At 45.2% G+C, this 24,982-nt stretch overlaps 1 protein-coding gene across 2 annotated transcripts; it reads left to right on the top strand.

The window, feature by feature from the left end:
- Positions 1 to 7,738: 7,738 nt before the first annotated feature.
- On the top strand, positions 7,739 to 23,804 carry pipox (pipecolic acid oxidase). 2 transcript variants are annotated; one of them, XM_029681324.2, is made up of 8 exons: positions 7,739 to 7,927; positions 8,976 to 9,124; positions 10,990 to 11,215; positions 14,943 to 15,125; positions 16,548 to 16,700; positions 17,381 to 17,530; positions 20,952 to 21,027; positions 23,208 to 23,804. In XM_029681324.2, exons 1-8 carry the CDS (start codon positions 7,820 to 7,822, stop codon positions 23,336 to 23,338), a joined length of 1,176 nt encoding a protein of 391 aa, XP_029537184.1. In that variant the 5' UTR covers positions 7,739 to 7,819; the 3' UTR covers positions 23,339 to 23,804. The 2 variants fall into 2 exon arrangements, with proteins under 2 accessions (XP_029537184.1, XP_029537185.1); XM_029681325.2 differs by having other exon boundaries at positions 7,743 to 7,927; positions 11,005 to 11,215.
- The last annotated feature ends 1,178 nt before the right edge of the window (positions 23,805 to 24,982 follow it).

Raw genomic sequence — 24,982 nt, forward strand, 5'->3', positions numbered from 1 at the left:
ATGGCTGAGGTGCACCCATGACCAGCTCTGAAACCAGATTGCATAGCGGAGAAGGTACAGTGGGATTCAAAATGGTCGGTAATCTGTTTGTTGACTTGGGTTTCGAAGACATTAGAAAGGCAGGGTAGGATAGATATAGGTCTGTAGCAGTTTGGGTCTAGAGTGTCTCCCCCTTTGAAGAGGGGGATGACCGCAGCTGCTTTCCAATCTTTGGGAATCTCAGACGACACAAAAGAGAGGTTGAACAGGCTAGTAATAGGGGTGGTAACAATTTTGGCAGATAATTTTAGAAAGAAAGGGTCCAGATTGCCTAGTCCGGCTGATTTGTAGGGGTCCAGATGTTGCAAATCCAGCTGACTGGATTTGGGAGAAGGAGAAATGGGGAAGGCTTGAGCGAGTTGCTGGGGGGGTGCAGTGCTGTTGACCGGGGTAGGGGTAGCCAGGTGGAAAGCATGGCCAGCCGTAGAAAAATGCTTATTGAAATTCTCAATTATAGTGGATTTATTGGTGGTGACAGTGTTTTCTATCCTCAGTGCAGTGGGCAGCTGGGAGGAGGTGTTCTTATTCTCCATGGACTTTACAGTGTCCCAAAACTTTTGTGAGTTTGTGTTGCAGGAAGCAAATTTCTGTTTTAAAAAGCTAGCCTTGGCTTTTCTAACTGCCTGTGTATATTGGTTTCTAGCTTCCCTGAAAAGTTGCATTTCACAGGGGCTGTTCGACGCTAATGCAGAACACCATAGGATGTTTTTGTGTTGGTTAAGGTTCTAAATTTCTTGAATGGGGCATGGTTATTTAAGATGGTGAGGAAGGCATTTTTTTTAAACAGGCATCCTCTACTGATGGGATGAGATCAATATCCTTCCAGGATACCCTGGCCAGGTTGATTAGAAAGGCCTGCTCGCTGAAGTGTTTAGGGGAGCGTTTGACAGTGATGAGAGGAGGTTGTTTGACCGCTGACCCATTACGGATGCAGGCAATGAGGCAGTGATCGCTGAGATCTTGGTTGAAAACAGCAGAGGTGTATTTAGAGGGCAAGTTGGTTAGGATGATATCTATGAGGGTTACCGTGTTTACGGCTTTGGGGTGGTACCTGGTAGGTTCATTGATCATTTGTATGAGATTGAGGGCATCAAGCTTAGATCGTAGGATGGCTGGGGTGTTAAGCATGTTCCAGTTTAGGTCGCCTAGCAGCACGAGCTCTGAAGATAAATGGGGGGCAATCAGTTCACATATCGTGTCCAGAGCACAGCTGGGGGCAGAGGGTGGTCTATAGCAGGCGGCAACGGTGAGAGACTTGTTTTTAGAGAGGTGGATTTTTAAAAGTAGAAGTTCAAATTGTTTGGGTACAGACCTGGATAGTAGGACAGAACTCTGCAGGCTCTCTCTACAGTAGATTGCAAAACCGCCCCCTTTGACCGTTCTATCTTGTCTGAAAATGTTGTAGTTAGGCATGAAGATTTCAGAATTTTTGGTGGTCTTCCTAAGCCAGGATTCAGACACGGCTAGAACATCCGGGTTGGCAGAGTGTGCTAAAGCATTGAATAAAACAAACTTAGGGAGGAGGCTTCTAATGTTAACATGCATGAAACCAAGGCTATTACGGTTACAGAAGTCATCAAAAGAGAGCGCTACACACAGAGCCACCACTATGGTCAGCCCTTTACCCTCCTCCACCCACATCCCCAACCACACAGACCCACAGCTATGGTGGGTTGCAGATATATGGTAATAACAGGCTACTAACACCCTCAATATCTCAAATTCCCTCCAAATCATGACCGGGTTGCTGACCATTTCATTACCAGTAGGTTAACTACTTCATGTGCTTAAAAATGAGAGGGGCTCAATATCAGTTTCATCAGGTCTTATCATGTCAGAGTGTAGGAGATTGGTATCTTTGAAATGACACTCTTCAACTCAAAAAGTGTGTTGAAAAGAAGATACTTTTGGTCAAAAGTGTCAGGGTGTGAGTTTGCAGGGGAGCATGTGCCGGTTGCTGTTGTGTGTTTTTAAAGGAGATTGTGCCTCACCTCGACGCCATGGCTCCTCTATTCTTCTGTCTGCCTGTCTGCCTGTCTGCCTGTCTGTCTGCCTGTCTCCTACTTCCGGGTTGGAGCGAGCAGTCGCATCCGCACTTCGGTCTGCAGGTAGTATAACTTTTCATTACATTTCATTACATTTCATTATAGTACAACGGTTTGATTTGTCTAATCTTAGCAATTTCTTCTTAGCTAGCTACATAGCCGTCTTTGTATCAAAGATAATTGCGTAATTATCGTATTTCGTCGTCCTAACGTATCTGCCCAGCAGCTAGCCAGCTAGCTAACGCCCACCGTCTACATAGCTAGCTACATAGCCGTCTCTGTATCAAAGATAATTGTGTAGATAATTGTTTAGTCTAGAGCGATTTTCTAGGTTACCTAGCCAGCTATTGTCGTTCTTTTAACGCAACGTAACGTAATCAACACTGCTAGCTAGCTAGCCAGCTAGCCCCTGAATCAACAACGCAGCCAGCTATTTGTCGTCCTTAACGTAGGAGACACTGCTAGCTAGCTAACAGCTAGCCAACGTCTACCGATTAGAACTCAACAACCCGGTCGCATTCCGCCTCGCTCCACAGGTAGTATCACATTTTCATTTCATTTCATTACAGTACAACGGTTTGATTTGTTTGATCGTAGCTAGCTACATAGCTAGCTACATAGCCGTCTCCGTATCAAAGATAATTGTGTAGTCTAGAGCGATTTTCTAGGTTACCTAGCCAGCTATTGTCGTTCTTTTAACGCAACGTAACGTAATCAACAACGCAGCCACTGCCAGCTAGTCTACAAAGTCAACAACGCAGCCACTGCCACCTAGCCTACTTCAGCAGTACTGTATCATTTTTAATCATTTTAGTCAATAAGATTCTTGCTACGTAAGCTCAACTTTCTGAACATTCGAGACGTGTAGTCCACTTGTCATTCCAATCTCCTTTGCATTAGCGTAGCCTCTTCTGTAGCCTGTCAACTATGTGTCTGTCTATCCCTGTTCTCTCCTCTCTGCACAGACCATACAAACGCTCCACACCGCGTGGCCGCGGCCACCCTAATCTTGTGGTCCCAGCGCGCACGACCCACGTGGAGTTCCAGGTCTCCGGTAGCCTCTGGAACTGCACAAGGCAGAGTTCATCTCAGCCTATGCCTCCCTCCAGTCCCTCGACTTCTTGGCACTGACGGAAACATGGATCACCACAGATAACACTGCTACTCCTACTGCTCTCTCTTCGTCCGCCCACGTGTTCTCGCACACCCCGAGAGCTTCTGGTCAGCGGGGTGGTGGCACCGGGATCCTCATCTCTCCCAAGTGGTCATTCTCTCTTTCTCCCCTTACCCATCTGTCTATCGCCTCCTTTGAATTCCATGCTGTCACAGTTACCAGCCCTTTCAAGCTTAACATCCTTATCATTTATCGCCCTCCAGGTTCCCTCGGAGAGTTCATCAATGAGCTTGATGCCTTGATAAGCTCCTTTCCTGAGGACGGCTTACCTCTCACAGTTCTGGGCGACTTTAACCTCCCCACGTCTACCTTTGACTCATTCCTCTCTGCCTCCTTCTTTCCACTCCTCTCCTCTTTTGACCTCTCCCTCTCACCTTCCCCCCTACTCACAAGGCAGGCAATACGCTCGACCTCATCTTTACTAGATGCTGTTCTTCCACTAACCTCATTGCAACTCCTCCAAGTCTCCGACCACTACCTTGTATCCCTTTCCCTCTCGCTCTCATCCAACACTTCCCACACTGCCCCTACTCGGATGGTATCGCGCCGTCCCAACCTTCGCTCTCTCTCCCCGCTACTCTCTCCTCTTCCATCCTATCATCTCTTCCCTCTGCTCAAACCTTCTCCAACCTATCTCCTGATTCTGCCTCCTCAACCCTCCTCTCCTCCCTTTCTGCATCCTTTGACTCTCTATGTCCCCTATCCTCCAGGCCGGCTCGGTCCTCCCCTCCCGCTCCGTGGCTCGACGACTCATTGCGAGCTCACAGAACAGGGCTCCGGGCAGCCGAGCGGAAATGGAGGAAAACTCGCCTCCCTACGGACCTGGCATCCTTTCACTCCCTCCTCTCTACATTTTCCTCTTCTGTCGCTGCTGCTAAAGCCACTTTCTACCACTCTAAATTCCAAGCATCTGCCTCTAACCCTAGGAAGCTCTTTGCCACCTTCTCCTCCCTCCTGAATCCCCCTCCCCCTCCTCCCTCTCTGCAGATGACTTCGTCAACCATTTTGAAAAGAAGGTCGACGACATCCGATCCTCGTTTGCTAAGTCAAACGACACCGCTGGTTCTGCTCACACTGCCCTACCCTGTGCTCTGACCTCTTTCTCCCCTCTCTCTCCAGATGAAATCTTGCGTCTTGTGACGGCCGGCCGCCCAACAACCTGCCCGCTTGACCCTATCCCCTCCTCTCTTCTCCAGACCATTTCCGGAGACCTTCTCCCTTACCTCACCTCGCTCATCAACTCATCCCTGACCGCTGGCTACGTCCCTTCCGTCTTCAAGAGAGCGAGAGTTGCACCCCTTCTGAAAAAACCTACACTCGATCCCTCCGATGTCAACAACTACAGACCAGTATCCCTTCTTTCTTTTCTCTCCAAAACCCTTGAACGTTCCGTCCTTGGCCAGCTCTCCCCCTATCTCTCTCAGAATGACCTTCTTGATCCAAATCAGTCAGGTTTCAAGACTAGTCATTCAACTGAGACTGCTCTTCTCTGTATCACGGAGCCGCTCCGCACTGCTAAAGCTAACTCTCTCTCCTCTGCTCTCATCCTTCTAGACCTATCGGCTGCCTTCGATACTGTGAACCATCAGATCCTCCTCTCCACCCTCTCCGAGTTGGGCATCTCCGGCGCGGCCCACGCTTGGTTGCGTCCTACCTGACAGGTCGCTCCTACCAGGTGGCGTGGCGAGAATCCGTCTCCTCACCACGTGCTCTCACCACTGGTGTCCCCAGGGCTCTGTTCTAGGCCCTCTCCTATTCTCGCTATACACCAAGTCACTTGGCTCTGTCATAACCTCACATGGTCTCTCCTATCATTGCTATGCAGACGACACACAATTAATCTTCTCCTTTCCCCCTTCTGATGACCAGGTGGCGAATCGCATCTCTGCATGTCTGGCAGACATATCAGTGTGGATGACGGATCACCACCTCAAGCTGAACCTCGGCAAGACGGAGCTGCTCTTCCTCCCGGGGAAGGACTGCCCGTTCCATGATCTCGCCATCACGGTTGACAACTCCACGGTGTCCTCCTCCCAGAGCGCTAAGAACCTTGACGTGATCCTGGACAACACCCTGTCGTTCTCAACTAACATCAAGGCGGTGGCCCGTTCCTGTAGGTTCATGCTCTACAACATCCGCAGAGTACGACCCTGCCTCACACAGGAAGCGGCGCAGGTCCTAATCCAGGCACTTGTCATCTCCCGTCTGGATTACTGCAACTCGCTGTTGGCTGGGCTCCCTGCCTGTGCCATTAAACCCCTACAACTCATCCAGAACGCCGCAGCCCGTCTGGTGTTCAACCTTCCCAAGTTCTCTCACGTCACCCCGCTCCTCCGCGGGAACGGCACCTCAGTACCTCCAGGCTCTGATCAGGCCCTACACCCAAACAAGGGCACTGCGTTCATCCACCTCTGGCCTGCTCGCCTCCCTACCACTGAGGAAGTACAGTTCCCGCTCAGCCCAGTCAAAACTGTTCGCTGCTCTGGCCCCCCAATGGTGGAACAAACTCCCTCACGACGCCAGGACAGCGGAGTCAATCACCACCTTCCGGAGACACCTGAAACCCCACCTCTTTAAGGAATACCTAGGATAGGATAAAGTAATCCTTCTCACCCCCTTAAAATATTTAGATGCACTATTGTAAAGTGGCTGCTCCACTGGATGTCATAAGGTGAATGCACCAATTTGTAAGTCGCTCTGGATAAGAGCGTCTGCTAAATGACTTAAATGTAAATGTAAATGTCTGTCTGGGGGTCGATGGGGATGAGCTATCTGTGTGCTGATCGATTGCAAATGAGAGCCATTCAGAGAAACGAGTTGTCTGTCCACGGAGTGAGAGAGAGAGAGAGAGGGAGAGAGAGAGAGAGAGAAAGAGAGAGAGAGAGAGAGAAAGAGAGAGAAAGAGAGAGAGAGAGAGAGAGAGAGAGAGAGAGAGAGAGAGAGAGAGAGAGAGAGAGAGGGAAGGAAGGAAGGAAAATCAATGTGCTGTTCTCTCAATATATGTCACAGCCAGACCAATTCTAAGCTGCAGAATGGAAGGTTGTGTGCATTTGCAAATATGATTCTCAGATAGCAGGTGGCAGGTAGCCTAGTGGTTAGAGCATTGGACTAGTAACCGAAAGGTTGCTGGTTTGAATACCCGAGCTGACAAGGTGAATAATCTGTCAACATGGTTCAAATCCATACTTTATCACATCCAGCTGTGATTGGAAGTCCCATAGTGTGGTGCACAATTGGCCGAGCAACAACTGGGTTTGGCCGGGGTGGCTGTCTTTGTAAATAAGAATTTGTTCTTAACTGACTTGCCTAGTTAAATAAAGGTTAAGTAAAAAATTAATAAAACAAGTCTGACCCTGTAAAACAACACATTTCACTGTTGTTATTTTGTTGTTCTTATTTTTTAGGATGCCAATTTGGTCAGGATGTGACTCTATGTAAAACACTAGAGTTGTGAATTCTGGAAATTAAGTAAACGAATGAAAAAATAAATTATCACAATTTGTTTGTGCCTGGTTGTTGGTTGAGTTGGAAGATACTATCTTTACTTTTACACTAACCCATAAATGGTGTGCAATTATTGTAACCATAAGAACAATTGGAGCATGGAGATGTCCTCATAGCAAATTGGGAAGGGGGGCTCGTATAACCATGGCAACCGGAACAGGATCAATCATCTTAAATAGGCCTAGCTATCTATGGCTCTGTCTGAGCTAACTAACCCTTGATATATTTGACTTTGCTGCCGTGTAAAATGAGTGAGAATACACTATTTCACCATCTATTTGGCCAACAAGACTGACCCTCTCAAAATGTTCAAGGCAAGAGGGTTGCAAACTTGACATCTCTACTAATGTTGTATAACATTTTTTCCTCTTGCTTTTTGAAGTTATACAGATTGGAAATTGTATGAAATGATGAGCTTTAATTTTATTTTAAATATTCGTTTTTTTTGGTCAAATAACATAATTTTTAATTCCTAGACCCGCTTGGTTCTCCATGTTCACAAGCGCACCGCAATTGAAGGCAGGACTGACCAAACAAACAGTTTTGTAGGCCTACAGCTGATTTCTTCGCCAACATTTCTTCTGAATGTAGATCATATAAGAACAATAGCTTTTAATACAGTAATCTTATGTGTAATTTAAATACGGCCATATTTAGCATGCACGCTGTGGGGAGAGTTGCTGCGTTCACAATAACTGGGAATTCAGAACTGGAAAATCGGAAATCCCCAGACTTCAGTGCTTTTAAAAGAACTGGGAAGTCGGAAAAAAATGAGCTCCTACTGGGAAAAATTGATCTGAATAGTCATCCAACTCGGAATTCCAAATCTTTCTAGAGCTCCGTCTTTCCGACGTGAAGATCACTGAAGTCATGATTTAACCTCGTATTATTCGAGTCGTTGTTCTGAACGCCGCAAATGTAGTGTAGACCTGAGCATGCTGTCAGTGGTTGTTACATAACGGAAACTTTGGCCAGGGGGCTGAACTAGAGTAACATAACACGGGTCAAATGAGGAGTCGCAGTGCCCTGTGAATACAGGCTACATCAGACTCAAGACATGTCTTCCCAAGACTACGACTGCATAGTGATAGGAGCCGGGGTTCAGGGCTCTTTCACTGCCTATAACCTTGCGAAAAATAACAAGAAAACACTTCTACTCGAACAGGTTTGTAATTTATAAAGCGATTTGGCAACAGTTACAACTTGTCAACCAACAACATCATTTATATGGTGTCAACTCCAATGCAACGACTTGTTGGTAGTCTACATTTTAGTAATTTAGCAGACGCTTTTATCCAAAGTGATTTACAGTAGTGAGTACATACATTGTCGTGATGGTGACTCGTGGGAATCAACATGTCTACCAACTGAGCCTACATCGCATAATTGCACGATTGACGAGGTTATTATTTATTTAGAAGTGATAACGTTTTTCTTTGTATTTTAATATTTGGACTGGCCTAGGAATAGTTTCAGTATGTTTCAAACTTCCATGCGGCAATTTCGAAATGTTATGTCTAAGCAGTTTTTCTCTTGTTATGGCAATCACTGACACGTCACTAAATCAGACCATGTCAGCTAACATTTTTTAGATTGGTAAATTAGTCTAGTCAGCTTTCTAAACTTGTAGTATTTTTATTTATTTTTACCTTTATTTAACTAGGCAAGTCAGTTCAGAACAAATTCTTATTTACAATGAAGGCCTACTGGGGAACAGTTGGTTAACTGCCTTGTTCAGGGGCAGAAGACAGATTTGAACCTTATCAGCTCCAGGATTCGATCCAGCAACCGTCAATGCTCTAACTACTAGGCTACATGCCACCCCTTAGTAATATAGTAATCATGTTAGAATTACTGACAGCCAGGGGCCCTGACCGCCAGGGGGCCCCCATTGATTTTCTTAGTCACTCACTCAGAAATCATATGAACATGGCAAAATGTGTAGAATTGCAGAAAATTTGCTGTGAAACTGCAAAAGTTTCTCTCCACCCCATGGCAAAATGAGTAGAATTGCATGATTTATAAAACTGCTAAATCTTCTCTCCACCCCATGGTATAATGTGTAAAATTGTGCAAACTTGCTTTAAAACAGCAACGTTTTCTTTTTGCTCCATGACAAAGTTTGGCTTAGGGCCCCAAAAGGCTAGGGAAAAAGGTCCTGTGAATATGACAATGGCAACTCCAACTCTGTTTCTGAATGCCTTGTTCCTCAGTTTGTCCTGCCACACTCTCGTGGCAGCTCTCATGGCCAGACACGCATCATCCGCAAGGCCTATGATGAGGACTACTACACCCACATGATGGAGGAGTGCTATCAGCTCTGGTCTCAGCTGGAGAAAGAGGCCAACGTCAAGCTGTACAGGTGAGGACCTTAAGAAAAAGTACAAGGTCTGTCTCAATAGGGGGAAGCAGCGTTAGAAGAACATTGTGAAAGCTTTATACCAGAACACTGAGATTTGTCACATTCAATCTGTTTCACCAGTGTTCAAGCAGCAACTCAATCTGTGTGAGCTATAGATGGATGACTTTCTCATTACATCGCACGTCACCGAATCACCCCAGACAGCTCCCTGCCTGCCTTTGAATGTGGAACAAGGATTTTTCATCTCAACAAACCCCAATTCTCATTCCCAGAGCGAGGAGGGTTTGTTCTTGTAAATACTACAGCAGAATCAAAGTTCGAGCCAGACAGTCAGAGCCTTCAACCTCTGCCTCCCCACCTAAAGCTTCCCTGAACCATTGTCTTAGTTTGAAACCCATTTTGGTTGTCAGTATCAGTCAGCTGCATAACAAATTTGTCATTATACTGTTAGATGACTGATGGATCAATCACCAGTCTTCTACTGCACCCATGTTATGTTCCCAAGGCAAGCACACAATAGCTATAGATCTCCCTCCCTCGGAGCAGCCATCTACGGCAGATGACTGATCGGTCCCCACACTAAGGCCACCTGTGCCCTTGGGCTGGCTAAAACTACAGCACAATGAGAAATGTTGAAGCTATGGCTGCGTGAATCTTTCTGAGCAATTTCTATTTGTAGTTCTCAGCCCTGAGGATAGACTTTGAGATGGGTTGGACGAAAACCAAATGCCCTTTGACCACAGGCCATTCTGCATAGTGGTATGGCCACACATACATTACAACCAGCAAACCAGTCTCACTCAGTCATCACACAGCGTGACATGGGTGGCATGGAAGCAGGCATCATGTTTAGGACTTTACATGCACTCACGCTTCGCTCTCTCCTTCATTCTCACACACATGTGGACACACAAACACACACACACACAGTCACACACACTCCTAAAATTCTCTGATGAACGGGTAAGGCCGTTAGCAGGTGCTGGCTGATGCATCATGTGGGTTGACAGATGTTGGAGCAGCCTTTAGAAAGCACTGTTCTCATAGGGCAGGCTAGCCATCCATCAACCAGACTGCTGCATTAGGGCCCCCTGTTTTTCATAACCTTTCACTCTGAGATCTTATAACTTACCACAGGCTAGGATTTTACAACATTAAATATGCTCAGTGTACTTAGTTTTACAAACTGTTGTTTCATCAGATTGCCTTCATTAGATTAGATTGTCACAGAGGCCATCTGTGATTTATAATATACTTACAGGTAAGCTGTTGATTGATTGTGTGGTTCAAACCACTTGCAAATGTGACGACTGGGTTTTCACCAGGGTCTTCTATGCATCACACACAGAAGGTTGGTTGGCACCTTTAATTGGGGAGGACGGTAATGGCTGGAGCAGAATTGTTAGAATGGTTTCAAATGCCATTCCATTCGCTCCGTTCCAGCCATTGTTATGAGCCATCCTCCCCTTAGCAGCCTCCGGTGGTATCACAAGACTGTGTTAGTCTGCTGAGCTAAAACCCTTAGCTCGGGGGGCCAACACATGTCTTCAGGTCTCAGACATGGTTATTCATCATGTGAGCATGGTTCTCTGAACCCCAAGGATTTTAGTTTAGCGCTAGATCAATTCCGTATCACGGAAGATCCACATTATAGTGCAATTATAATTTAAAGGTAATTTCCGGTTGAGCCAACATATGCAACATATACCGTGAATTCAGTCTCCGGAAACGCGGAAACTTGATTCTACATTTTAATTGTGCTATTGTGCGGATCTTCCGTGATACGGATTGAATCTAGGCCTTAGTTTATCTTAGTTGATTTATTTCCACAAATGAAAACAGGACATTCACTACATGATGATTAGGACCTCCTTTCCCAGACGTACAGGTCTGCTAGTGATGGGTCCAGAGCAGGGGGACTACCAGGTGTTCAAGTCCACCCTGGAGAGGAACAAGGTTCCCATAGTGATCCTGCCGAGGGAGGAGTTCAGCCAACACATCCCCCATGTTAACCTGTCCCAGGGAAACGCAGCCCTGGTGGACACCACTGCCGGAGTGCTGTACGCTGACCGCACACTCAAAACTGTACAGGTAAGATGCTGCACGCTGACCGCACACTCAAAACTGTACAGGTAAGATGCTGCACGCTGACCGCACACTCAAAACTGTACAGGTAAGATGCTGCACGCTGACCGCACACTCAAAACTGTACAGGTAAGATGCTGCACGCTGACCACACACTCAAAACTGTACAGGTAAGATGCTGTACGCTGACCGCACACTCAAAACTGTACAGGTAAGATGCTGTACGCTGACCGCACACTCAAAACTGTACAGGTAAGATGATGCACGCTGACCACACACTCAAAACTGTACAGGTAAGATGATGCACGCTGACCACACACTCAAAACTGTACAGGTAAGATGCTGCACGCTGACCGCACACTCAAAACTGTACAGGTAAGATGCTGTACCATGACCACACACTCAAAACGGTACGGGTAAGATGCTGTACACTAACCGCACACTCAACTGTACGGGTAAGATGATGTACACTGACCGCACACTCAAAACTGTACGGGTAAGATGCTGTACGCTGACCACACACTCAAACCTGTACAGGTAAGATGCTGTACGCTGACCACACACTCAAAACTGTACGGGTAAGATGATGTACGCTGACCGCACACTCAAAACTGTACAGGTAAGATGATGTACACTGACCGCACACTCAAAACTGTACGGGTAAGATGATGTACGCTGACCGCACACTCAAAACTGTACGGGTAAGATGCTGTACACTGACCGCACACTCAAAACTGTACAGGTAAGATGATGTACACTGACCGCACACTCAAAACTGTACAGGTAAGATGATGTACGCTGACCGCACACTCAAAACTGTACGGGTAAGATGCTGTACACTGACCGCACACTCAAAACTGTACAGGTAAGATGATGTACACTGACCGCACACTCAAAACGGTACGGGTAAGATGCTGTACACTGACCGCACACTCAAAACGGTACGGGTAAGATGCTGTACACTAACCGCACACTCAAACCTGTACAGGTAAGATGCTGTACACTGACCGCACACTCAAACCTGTACAGGTAAGATGCTGTACACTGACCGCACACTCAAACCTGTACAGGTAAGATGCTGTACGCTGACCGCACACTCAAAACTGTACAGGTAAGATGCTGCACGCTGACCGCACACTCAAAACTGTACAGGTAAGATGATGTACACTGACCGCACACTCAAAACTGTACAGGTAAGATGCTGCATGCTGACCGCACACTCAAAACTGTACAGGTAAGATGATGTACGCTGACCGCACACTCAAACCTGTACAGGTAAGATGCTGCACGCTGACCACACACTCAAAACTGTACAGGTAAGATGCTGTACGCTGACCGCACACTCAAAACGGTACGGGTAAGATGCTGTACGCTGGCCGCACACTCAAAGCTGTACGGGTAAGATGCTGTACACTGACCACACACTCAAAACTGTACGGGTAAGATGCTGTACACTGACCGCACACTCAAAACTTTACAGGTAAGATGCTGTACGCTGACCGCACACTCAAAACTGTACAGGTAAGATGCTGTACACTGACCGCACACTCAAAACGGTACAGGTAAAAGTGGCAAACAGTTTGGTATGTATTGCTTACAAATCTGTAAAAGGCATTCTGCATTATGTTTGCATCCTAGAGGAGGTCATTATTACCAGATGCAGTTAATTGATTGGCCTGGATTGGATTGTACCTTTAACCCACATTGTCTCAGTGCCTCTTCTAGGGTGTGATAAGACCTCCATAAAGTACAGCTCCCTTTCCTTTAGTGCTGTCCTGTTTGTCCTTTACATTACCCCAATGAGTGTCTGACTCTGTAATGATCATTCATTAGTGTTTATCAGCAGCTAGGTAATTGTCTTTTGACCACTAATTAGGAAATACATGATGGCTTGTACACACAATTTGGGAATACTGTATATGGCGTCAGGGAGACAGATAGACCAAGAAAATATGAACTAAACAATGACAAATAGCTCTCATATACCATTTTTAATTCATATGCCTAGGTACACATACTACAATGACAAAATGAGTATTTATTTTACAACGATGACTACCGACATAGGACATTTTTATAGCATTGAATTGAGTTTATTCAGACATTGGCAGGGAGAAACAAAGCATGGGAGAGAAACAGCCTGAAAACACCAAGTGAAATGCTTCATTATTTTACTGCTACCTCGGAACAATTATCCTGTCTTGTATTGATTGAACAGATTTTTCCTCTCTGTTGTTCAGATCAAGCATAAAGCATACATTACAACTTGTCATTAGTCGTGATAATAGATGTTTCTACAGCCGCCAAGATTACCACCATGTATTCTCATTCTGTCTGTCTAGTTTCATAACCTCCTATCAACATTCTGTCTCACAATCTGCCAGCGTCGATCGTGATTCATTGATGTTTTGTGAATGAGTGGGGTGTCTGTGTCTTTGAGAGTTTGCACATGTGCATAACCATGAGTGTTTTTCCACGAATCGGGCAGTGGTGATTTTAGCATGTAAATCTTGGTGGGGCAAACTCAATGTTTTTTTGTTGTTGATGCATGCCAGCAAAGCCACTACGCAACACATAAATTGCACTATAACGTTGAAAAACGGTACCCACAAACTGTTAGGGCCTACATAAAGCTGTCCCAACAGCAGAGTTTTCTTTTCAGCACCATGGAGTGAATCCTTACCACCACTACACCTGGCTATCAGTGGGGCCTTGTCTGGCAGCGAAATAGTTCATTCAGAAATATTTAGTGCTTTTTTTAAGACATAGCTGATATGGCTGACTTGCTTAAACAAATGTGGTTACTACTGACAATTGAGATGTGGAAACTATGGCATAAGGGAACAATGAGCGCACAAGAGGCAATAAAATCATTTCGATGAAGACATTAATGAGCTAGCTAGGACAGACGTAGTCTATATAACTGTTCAGCAATTTCAAAATGTACAGCGACAGAATTCATAACATGGGTCGTTCTTACAATATTATCCCTGTACACCAAGTCAAAACCATAGGATAAATAAGGGGGCATATAAGCAGACAATGAAAGCTCTTACAATATTCGATGATTACATTTTTCTAAAACAGGCTATAGGCTACATGTGCACCACCAAGTTATGAGGGGGAAAGGGACCAAATTATTAGGGTTAGGCACATGGTCTACTTATTACAGCTTATTACAACTTACCAGCTACTACTACTTGGTGATTCCAAACTTCTTCCATGTAAGAATGATGGAGGCCACTGTGATTTTGGGGACCTTTAATGCTACAGACATTTTTGGTATCTTCCCCAGATCTGTGCCTCGACACAATCCTGTCTTGGAGCTCTATAGACAATTCATCACAATCAGCAGATATGTTGTATCTCTCAGGCTCACATAGGCATCCAGGTCTCTTACCTGCACTCTAATCTACTAGATAATAAGACTGCTTTATTACGGTTTCAGCTGCCCTGCCCCTTGGTTGTCTGTCTTACACCTGCCTAGACATCCACATTCCACTGTTAAACTTGAATTAACCCTCAACGGAGGAGAAGTTCACCTCAGGATTTGTTGTGACTGGGATGCTTATATGGACTGCAAACTTCACTTGCATTGTGTTAGGTTTATTTACATGTTACCTGCTTGATACCATTACACTTCAGTTACTAAGGTTCCTCTGTGTCAGTTTGTTCTCATTCATTTTGAACACACCTTACACTAACTGTAACCGTTCTCTCTCTCCATCACCAGGGACAGTTCCAGAAACTGGGGGGCGTGATCAAGGACGGACAGAAGGTGATTGACATCACACCGGGCTCTGTGGTAACCGTGACGACAGTCAGTGGGGTGTACAGAGCTAAACGCTTGGTGATCACAGCTGGACCCTGGGCCAACACCCTGCTGTCCCACACAGGCCTTCAGCTACCACTGCAGGTAGGCTACTCACTGTAGAACCAGCCAACTCACTACCTCTAACATGAGCTCACACTCCAAAGCACTCCAGTGGAATCCAGTCCACTACTGTCAGACCAGGCATACTATGATATGATCTTTGATATTGTCAAACCGCAGTGTCACAAATGTTATACACTCAAACACAAATAGACAATAAGGCAGTTGCAATTGAGTTTTATGGAGCATGTATTTGACAACACAAGATTTAAGAAAGGATTTAAAGCATAAAGGATTTAAAGCTCTATTCCAAAGTTCAGCACGTAACCATAAAACCCATACCCCATCACATCATTAATGTTAGTAGATAAGGGCAACATTTTGTCCAACCCCAGGTCAAAAAACAAGTCCAATCTCCCCCAATATAGGCCTCCCTCCCCCAGACTATAAGCAGGGAGTGATGACCCGTCATAGCTCTGGTTGGTTCAAGGCAAACCAAGAGGGAGAGTCTGCAGCCCAGTGCTGGCGGAACACTCGGTCTGCTATGAGGAATAAACTAAACAAACCCATTCATAGACTATCTTTTACACAGGGCGGTAGGGAGGGAGCCAGCCAAGCAATCTCACAATATATCACCCACCCAAAAGAAAAGGTGATGAAAAAATACTGGGCGTTATTTAAGTTGAGAATTGGAGTTTGTATTGGAATTGCATTATTCAGGATAGCGAGAGGGGCCCGTGGAAGCCATGCCTGAGTGAGCACATAGAGAAAGTATGAGGTATGAGCTTGCCTTAAATACTGCTCTCTCTCTCTCTCTTTCTCTCTCTCCACCTACTGAATTTTGATGGTCCCCAGAATGAGACGGCTGCCTGTTAGTTTATTAAACTAAAAGCTAGTGAACATTGTGTCCTTATTACCACGTACTGGGAAGATGTGATTTGTCTGAGTGTGTATGCATTTCATTAAATCCCCATTCTCACTGCCGCTACACCACCGCTACCTTTGTAATTGCAGTTGGATTCGATACAACGATGGTAATGGGTAACATCAAATCAAATCTTATTTGTCACAAGCGCCAAATACAGACCTTTACAGTGAAATAAGAAATAAAAGTGGGGGAATTCAAATAGTCTGGGTAGCTATTTGATTAGATGTTATGGCTTGGTGGTAGAAGCTGTTTAGAAGCCTCTTGGACCTAGACTTGGCGCTCCGGTACCTCTTGCCATGCGGTAGCAGAGAGAACAGTCTATGACTAGGGTGACTGGAGTCTCTGAGTCTTTTTTTGTCTTTGAGGGAGGTAGGAGGGGGAGGGGAACATCTTCCCAAGTGCAAGGATCTTCTTTAATCAAATCCCTAATTAAACTAAGAATCATTTTACGGAGGCCTATACCTGGGCCCTGGGCCCTGGGTCCTTGCACTGTGCTGATGACTGTCCATCTGTCTGTTGCTTCCCTGATTAATTAGGTGATAAAGATTAACGTGTGCTACTGGAGTGAGAAGATCCCTGGTTCCTACAATGTCCAGCACCGCTTCCCCTGCTTCATCCAGCTGGAATCAGAGGAGGCAAAGCATCACATCTACGGCCTCCCATCCAATGAATACCCAGGCCTGATGAAGGTTTGGGCTTTTCAATACCAGAATGTTCCACGCAAAATTCAGTGATGCATTTGCTTTGGTCTCAAGCAAGGTTACTAACCACACACGCATAGTCCACCAAACCACCTTTATTACACTGTTTCCTAGTCTTATTATGTTGAATTTAAATAGAAATACATTCAACTTTTGCTGAGCTCAGAAGTAGGGCAGCAACACTGTCAGCCCCCAAAGTTCTCCAACACTTCCGGATACATAATCACAGGGGAATCTTGTCTGTGTTGCGCTTCCATTTTCTATTCCATCTCTATTTTGAGCATGATGGCAAGCCAGCAGGAGTTGGGAGAGTAATAGCAGCACATGCATGCAAAGGAGAGGGACAGATGGCTGTGCCATATCACATTATTCACTCTGTGGTGTAGTCAACAGTGCTTTGTAACCCATGTACTGTAGATAGAATGCTAATGCTCGGTCAGGCTAAACCATTTTTATTTACCTTTCAAAAGAAAATGCTGCCACACTTTTAATTACCTTTCAAATCAAAATGTGGACACTTCATAGAACATTGCATTTACATGACATAGGCCTTATACTGTTCTACCTAGGGTCGATGTTCCTGGTAAGGGCACTCCGACTCTAATTACGTTCAATACAGTTAGTTTGCATAAAGGTCAGTTGATGAGGTTTTTCTTCTCTTTTTGAAGATTTGCTACCACACGGGCCCTGAGACGGACCCTGATGAGAGAGACAGACAGACGGACAGGGGGGACATAGACATCCTACAGCGTTACATCACCCGCTGTTTCCCTGGCCTGGTGCCCATCCCTGCTGTGGTGGAGAGCTGCATGTACACAGTGAGTATTACCCGTTTCAGAGCTGCATGGGGCTCCCGAGTGGTGCAGTGGTCTAAGGCACTGCATCTCAGTGCTAGAGGTGTTACTACAGACCCTGGTTTGATTCCAGGCTGAATCACAACCAGCTGTGATTGGGAGTCCCATAGGGTGGCGCACAATTGGCCCAGTGTCGTCTGGGTTTGGCCGGGGTAGGTGGTCATTGTAAATAAGAATTTGTTCTTAACTGACTTGCCTAGTTAAATAAAGGTTCAATTAAAAAAATATGTACACAACGTTAACATCTCTGCTGCTTACTGTATCCCAGTAATGGCCATAATACAGTAATGCCCCACAATAGCAATTTACTCTGAACAATTAGAATACCATAATCTTTTCAGTTGGGCTTCATTGTTTATAATCTAAAAATCTTTGATCTTCCTACCAAGGCAAGGTACAGAATAGAAATGGGATGAGGGTGGTTCTGGAGTTGAAAATGCAGAGCGAGAACCATTGCGCTGTTTGCCATACCAATCACATCACATGCTCCACGGCTGCATTACCTTTGGGATTCAAACACTAATGGAAAACATCACAGACACTGAATATGATTGGAAACCACATGTCATTCCTGCCCCTTAGTCAGAGTAGCCTACTGCATGGAGAATGGGACACAGTAGGGGAGAGTGGGGTAAGTTGAGCCATTTTTACATTCAGCATCACTCCGTCAACATATATTTCAGGATGTTGTATATCCCAGGAAATCATCAGAATTCATGTAAACATTACAGTTTTGAAAACATAGCTTGTCCGGGTATGGGATGGGGTAAGTTGAGCTGCCTACAAATTTCTGAACTCAATAAAATATTACCACTACCATTTAAAACCATGTCTACCTTTTTCCCCCAAACACAATCACTTGTTTGTCTTTTAACCATTTTAAGCATATTTTAACACAGACTTAACATCTAACAAACACTTTGTACTTTTTAAAACACTTTTAACATAGGCCAGGCCAGGCCCTGTAGTTACCTCATATCCCAGCGATAAGGTCTTGCATTATGCCAGGGAAGAAAACAATTTGTTTAACTTGCCATTGGCTCAACAATTGCCTGAATATACCCCAAGGCAAACGTTTTGACTATATTATCCCACATAGCTACAAGGATGCACTATCTTGCTAGGTTTAGGACCTCATATTGAAGCTTATAGAGACCCCAACTGATGTATAGAACAATCTTTATTATCTACTTTGGTTTAGATACAAGAATGAACCTTCTAACAATACATACATCTTTATTTGTACTTTTTCCCCCCAATTTCGTGGTATCCAATTGGTAGTAGTTACAGTTTTGTCTCATCGCTGCATCTCCCGTACGGACTCGGGAGAGGCGAAGGTCGAGAGCCATGCGTCCTCCGAAACACAACCCAACTAAGCAGCACTGCTTCTTGACACAATCCCCACTTAACCCAGAAGCCAGCAGCACCAATGTGTTGGAGGAAACGCCGTACACCTGGCGGCCGTGTCAGCGTGCACTGTGCCCGGCCCGACACAGGAGTCGCTAGTGCGCGATGAGACAAGGATATCCCTGTATATAAAATCGAGCACACTGCCATGCAATCTCCATAGACAAACATTGACAGTAAAATTGCTTTACTGAAGAGCTCAGCAACTTTCAACATGGCACCGTCATAGGATGCCACCTTTCCAACAAGTCAGTTAATCACATTTCTGCCCTGCTAGAGCTCCCCCGTTCAACTGCTGTTATTGTGAAGTGGAAATGTCTAGGAGCAAAAACGGCTCAGCCGCGAAGTGGTAGGCCACACAAGCTCAGAGAATGGGACCGCCGAGTACTGAAGCGCGTAGCACATAAAAACCATCTGTCCTCAGTTGCAACACTCACTATTGAGTTTCAAACTGCCTCTGGAAGCAACGTCAGCACAAGAACTGTTTGTCGGGAGCCGCACATATGCATAAGATCACCATTGGCAATGCCAAGCATCGGCTGGAGTGGTGTAAGGCTCGTCGCCATTGGACTCTGGAGCAATGGAAACATGTTGTCTAGAGTGATGAATCACGCTTCACCATCTGGCAGTCCGACGGACGAATATGGGTTTGGCTGTAAAGTTTGGTGGAGGAGGAATAATGGTCTGGGGCTGTTTTTCATGTTTCGTGCTAGGCTCCTTAGTGCCTGCGAAGGGTAATCTTAACTCTACAGCATACAATGACATTCTAGACGATTTTGTGCTTCCAACTTTATGACAACAGTTTGGGGAATGCCCTTTCTTTTTCAGCATGACAAATCCCCCTTGTACAAAGTGAGGTCCATACATGTCACGCCTTGGTCATTGTATTTTGTGTTTTCGTTATATGTGTGGTCAGGCCAGGGTGTGACAGGGGTTTATGTTATTGTTTTTCGTATTGGGGTTTGTAGCATTTGGGATCGCGGCTGAATAGGGGTGTGTCTAGTTAGGCTTGGCTGCCTGAGGCGATTCTCAATCAGAGTCAGGTGATTCTCGTTGTCTCTGATTGGGAACCGTATTTAGGTAGCCTGAGTTTCACTTTGTATTCGTGGGTGATTGTTCCTGTGTTTGTGTATTCACCAGATAGGCTGTAATAAGTTTCACGTTCCGTTTGTTGTTTTGTATTCACAGTTATTTCATGTATCGTTCCGTTTTCTTTCATTAAAGAAACATGAGTAACCACCACGCTGCATTTCGGTCCGACTCTCTTTCCACAACAGACGAATGCCGTTACAATACAGAAATGGCTTGTCAAGATTGGTGTGGAAAAACTTGACTGGCCTGCACAGAGCTCTGACCTCAACCCCATCGAACACCTTTGGGATGAATTGGAACGCCCAAGTGGAATGTCCAACATCAGTGCCAGACCTCACTAATGCTCTTGTGGAAGCAAGTCCCGCAGCAATATTCAAACATCTAGTGGAAAGCCTTCCCAGAAGAGTGGAGGCTGTTAGAGCAGCGAAGGGGGGACCCTCTATATATTAATGGAATGAGATGTTCGATGAGCAGGTGTCAAGATAATTTTGGTCATGTTTTGTAACTTGCTTCCCACTTTTTCCATGTGGTTTCTTCCTTCACAGACTACATTAAATTATATTTGGTCAAATGATACATTTTGTGTATGGTTTCGTGGGAACCAGGGTGGCTCAATTTACCCCTTTGGTTCAACTCACCCCACTGTCCACTACTGGATATCATCTCCAATCCCCAAACAGATGGTAGTTGGGGTCCAAAATGGACAGGATTTATTCTTCTCAGATGAGTTTCTTGAACCAAGCTGCTAGTTCCCTCAGTTGTTTTCTCTCTCTTTCCCTCCCATTCTCTCTCGCTCCTTCCATCAATATCATATTGACACATTTCGCCTGAATTGCCTCCCCATCTCTTGTTCTCTCTCTCAATTCACCATATCTTTCTGTTGCAGGTCACGCCAGACGACCATTTTGTCCTGGACCACCATCCCACTCATAGTAACATCGTCATCGGAGCAGGCTTTTCAGGTGTGTACCTGTTGAACATGAGTATTGTCCTCTGTGGCCCAACAAGCCTTTGTGGCCCAACATAACATGTCCCGCAGCCCCACATCATACCCCAACATGACTGCATCCATAGTGTCACTCACAACATACAGTAAAATAGTGGATGTGTGTGGATGAGCACAAGCCCAAAGAGTTTGGCTTTAAAATGTTTTTTTTCACCACTGAGACCCGGCACACACTCAGGTCCAGAGTGGTGCTGAACATCACAGAGCCCTCTGTATCTACTTCAGATCTATGTACTGTAGCTGTATCTTAGAGTGAGATCTTACACAGGGAAAAGTCAGACAACTTTTAATTAGACAGTCTTTCAAGCCGGCTGTGAAGGGTGAAAAGTTGAGCTATGAGTCCAGACCCGTTTTTATTCCCTAATTAGATGTTCTCAGGGCCCAGGGGCCCTCTTTGTCTGCTCTCACTCTCTCTCTGTCTCTCTCTGTCTGTGTGGTGCGGGTGAGGCAGTGTGGGGGGCTTCTCCTCCCTGGCCCAAAGGGCCAACGGCTGGGGTCTCCTGGCTCCTGTTCCATCTGCTCTGATAGCCGCCTCCTACAGTAATTATATGTATAATTCATTTTCACTTGTAATAGTTTTTAAAGGACCTGGCTGGCACACAGTGCAGTTGGCTGGTGAGAGAGAGAGAGAGAGAGCTGCAGGGATAACAAGGAGGATTAACTCCAAGGGTTAGAGAAAGCCATTTGACAAGCTACATAATCAATACAAGGGAAAGTATGAATTGAAGAAGTGTTTTGCTTCTGAACCCATTGGTCCCTTGGTGGTGGAATCTGAGGTGTATGACATTTTGATTTTCAAGTCCTTTTTCTATGGAAAATTAACCATAATAGGATGACTGTTCATCACGGTCTATTAACCTGTTCTGCTTGCATTTACCATATTATCAGTGTTTTAACCATGTGCTCTAGTAAAGACTGTGCATCACTATGCTGTGTTCAATCAGTGCACAGGGCTAATCACAATGCTACAAAAAACTTGCAGCTCCTCTTTCTCCTCTCCTCTGTTTGAGTTATCAAAAGCCATGGGCACAAGTGCTTTAAAGCAAGTCCTGGGGGTTGCCATGGTTACAAAGGCACCCAGCTGGTTTGGGCCTGCCATTGAGAGCCCATCGCCTCTTCCTACGAAAAACGCATGCAGCGAACTGTCAGAGTGACCTACAGTTCATTCGCTATAGCCCCGGATGTAAATCGCTGAAGCTTTTATGACTTCAAAGCCCGTCTGGATCCATGGGAGCTCTGAGAAGTTTATCAGGCAGAGACAAAACATTCTTAAGCCTGGTAGACATTCAGAGTTTTCCTTCCCCTCAGACCCATAGCAACAAGAATCCACCTCTCCTGAGTACAGCGTCAGTTTCCTCATCTCACCCCTAGGCTGACAGCTCACGGCAGGCTCATCGCTGAAAGGAGGGACACATCTCCTTAATTTATCTCTGGCTTGAGCTCACTTAAATGAATAGATGCCCTGTGACGGTCAGAGCAATAGCTCCTGTCCTCTTTGATGTGCTCCGTCATGCAGGGCTCAAACAGGCTGCCTGACTCAGACAATGGGCCAGAGACACACAAGCTATTAATAGAGGCCCATTGTGGTGTTCCACAAGGTGCAGGTTATATATTTCAGCATATTATAGACTCTAGGCCAACCTGAAATGACACCCGTTGCCCTATTTAGTCCACGATTCCCCCCTTTATAGAGCCTATATAAAGCCTTTCTAGAGCCTATATAAAGCCTTTCTAGAGCCTATATAAAGCCTATATAAAGCCTTTCTAGAGCCTATATAAAGCCTTTCTAGAGCCTATATAAAGCCTTTCTAGAGCCTATATAAAGCCTTTCTAGAGCCTATATAAAGCCTTTCTAGAGCCTATATAAAGCCTTTATAGAGCCTATATAAAGCCTTTATAGAGCCTATATAAAGCCTTTATAGAGCCTATATAAAGTCTTTATAGAGCCTATATAAAGCCTTTCTAGAGCCTATATAAAGCCTTTCTAGAACCTTTATAGAGCCTATATAAAGCCTTTATAGAGCCTATATAAAGCCTTTATAGAGCCTATATAAAGCCGATAGGGTGCTCTTGAGATGCAGCCTCTGAGTTTGAGGACCTACCTGCCTCACTTACTGTGATTTGTTCTCCCCCCAGGTCACGGATTCAAGTTTGGCCCAATCGTTGGCAAGCTGCTGTGTGAACTGAGCCAGGGAGAAGTGCCCTCCTATGACCTCTCCCCCTTCAGAATCAGACGCTTCCAAGCCCACTCCAAGTCAGCACTGTAGGATCGGGACCGCTGGCTTTAACAACCATTTCCTCAGGAACCAGACCTTTACCAAATGAAGAAATGAAAGGTTTTCATACCAATGTGTCTGAAGCCTAAACAAACAATGGCCGTTCGTAAATAAATACTTACTTTTCCAGCTAATGATTGAGAAAAGTGTTGTTGGGAGGAGAGCCTTGAAACGAGAAGAGGAAACAAATCAATGATTCACTAAAGCTGATTCCTCAGCTGCTGTGTTTGTGCACATAATGCACATAATAAATGAGCAAATAAAAAATAGTTTAAAATAACTAAACAAATATATCTAACCATATCATGAAAGCAACAAAGTCTAAGAGGAAGGCCATAGAGGAAGGCCATAATGGAACGGCCAGCTGATAGAGAATCTAAAGGCCAACTATAACATTGTTGTACAACTTTAAACGCGTTCATCTGTGACAAATGGTATTAAACTTGGGAAAAAATGGTCCCCTTATTGGCCCATATGATTTTATGCATCACTACCTCTCCCCTTCTCACTCCCCCGAGTGAGGCCTTTTTCAAGTGAAGCACATAGTTAAAAAGACATCAGCCGTGGAGCCATTTGTCTTTGCGCAGCCAGCTGTGTGTGCAGTGTGTGTGCAGTGTGTGTGCAGTGTGCAGCCTTTAGTGGCGTGTGCCTCTGCCTGTACCTTTTTCCCCATGTAAACATTTGAATCACTAATCAGCCAGCCTGTTACAATGGTTGCCAACCACAGCCATCAGCGGGAATGAGAAAATGACACAGCGAGACACAGAGAGATCAGCGCACCACTCAGTCCCTCAGCTCTTAAGTGACTTTGAATTGATAGAGAATTAGGAGAACATTAAACATGAAAACGCAAATATTCACCCAGCAATATTCAGGGGGAAAGGACACACTGGAAAATCTACTTTTGAACATGAATGCATACCCTTTTAATAAGCAGAGTAACTTTTGAAAGTAGTGCCCTTTTTCTGCCTCTCTATGGCCAGTTAGCCAGCTTTATGGTTCTGGGTCCTAGTGCCCTTTTTATACAATTTACTTTGCCACAAATACAAGTTCATGTAATTTGGTTGAACTATCCCTTTAAGCACTTGATAGTCAAAGGATAATGCTGGTCTGTCAGATGGGGCAATTAGACTTTACCCTCAGTTAATCAGACATGGGCCATATTATAGTATAGGTATAAAACCTGAGCTGACAGGGAAGGAGGGCTGGTGGTGGGATGAACGTAGCCTGAAGGGAGACATGCCACCACGAGGAACCATAAACTCACCCTTGTTGCTGCCGATGTGACATGGAGAAACAGGAAGAAATGTAGCTCAGAGAATGATAGGAAACGGACAATGATAGCAACGTTTTCCACATCACCACACAACTAGAAGGCGGTAACACAGACAGATAAGCAAGACCTGTTTTTATTTTTTCTCCTCTCAGCAGGGTTATTTGTCCTGTCTGCTAGGTAGGTTCAGAGGGCAAGAGTGGGGCTCTTATCAGATAGAACACCTGCCATGAATTTGAAAAGATGTGCTTAAGGGGCTTAAGGTTCTCTGATTTGCATATTCAAATATATTTCTACCACTGCTTCGACACTAATAGAACAGTGGCTCTTCTTTTTCTCTAATCAGAGCTTTTTGTCAGCTT

This window comes from Oncorhynchus nerka, linkage group LG14 (genome assembly GCF_034236695.1).
Source record: "Oncorhynchus nerka isolate Pitt River linkage group LG14, Oner_Uvic_2.0, whole genome shotgun sequence".
Classification (NCBI taxonomy): domain Eukaryota; kingdom Metazoa; phylum Chordata; class Actinopteri; order Salmoniformes; family Salmonidae; genus Oncorhynchus; species Oncorhynchus nerka.

Bases quoted from the DNA above. Each gene is read 5' to 3' on its own strand.
- pipox (XM_029681324.2), top strand. From the start codon at position 7,820: ATGTCTTCCCAAGACTACGACTGCATAGTGATAGGAGCCGGGGTTCAG. The intron at 9,125-10,989 runs GTGAGGACCTTA...CATGATGATTAG, and splicing joins GCCAACGTCAAGCTGTACAG to GACCTCCTTTCCCAGACGTA. The intron at 21,028-23,207 runs GTGTGTACCTGT...TTCTCCCCCCAG, and splicing joins CATCGGAGCAGGCTTTTCAG to GTCACGGATTCAAGTTTGGC.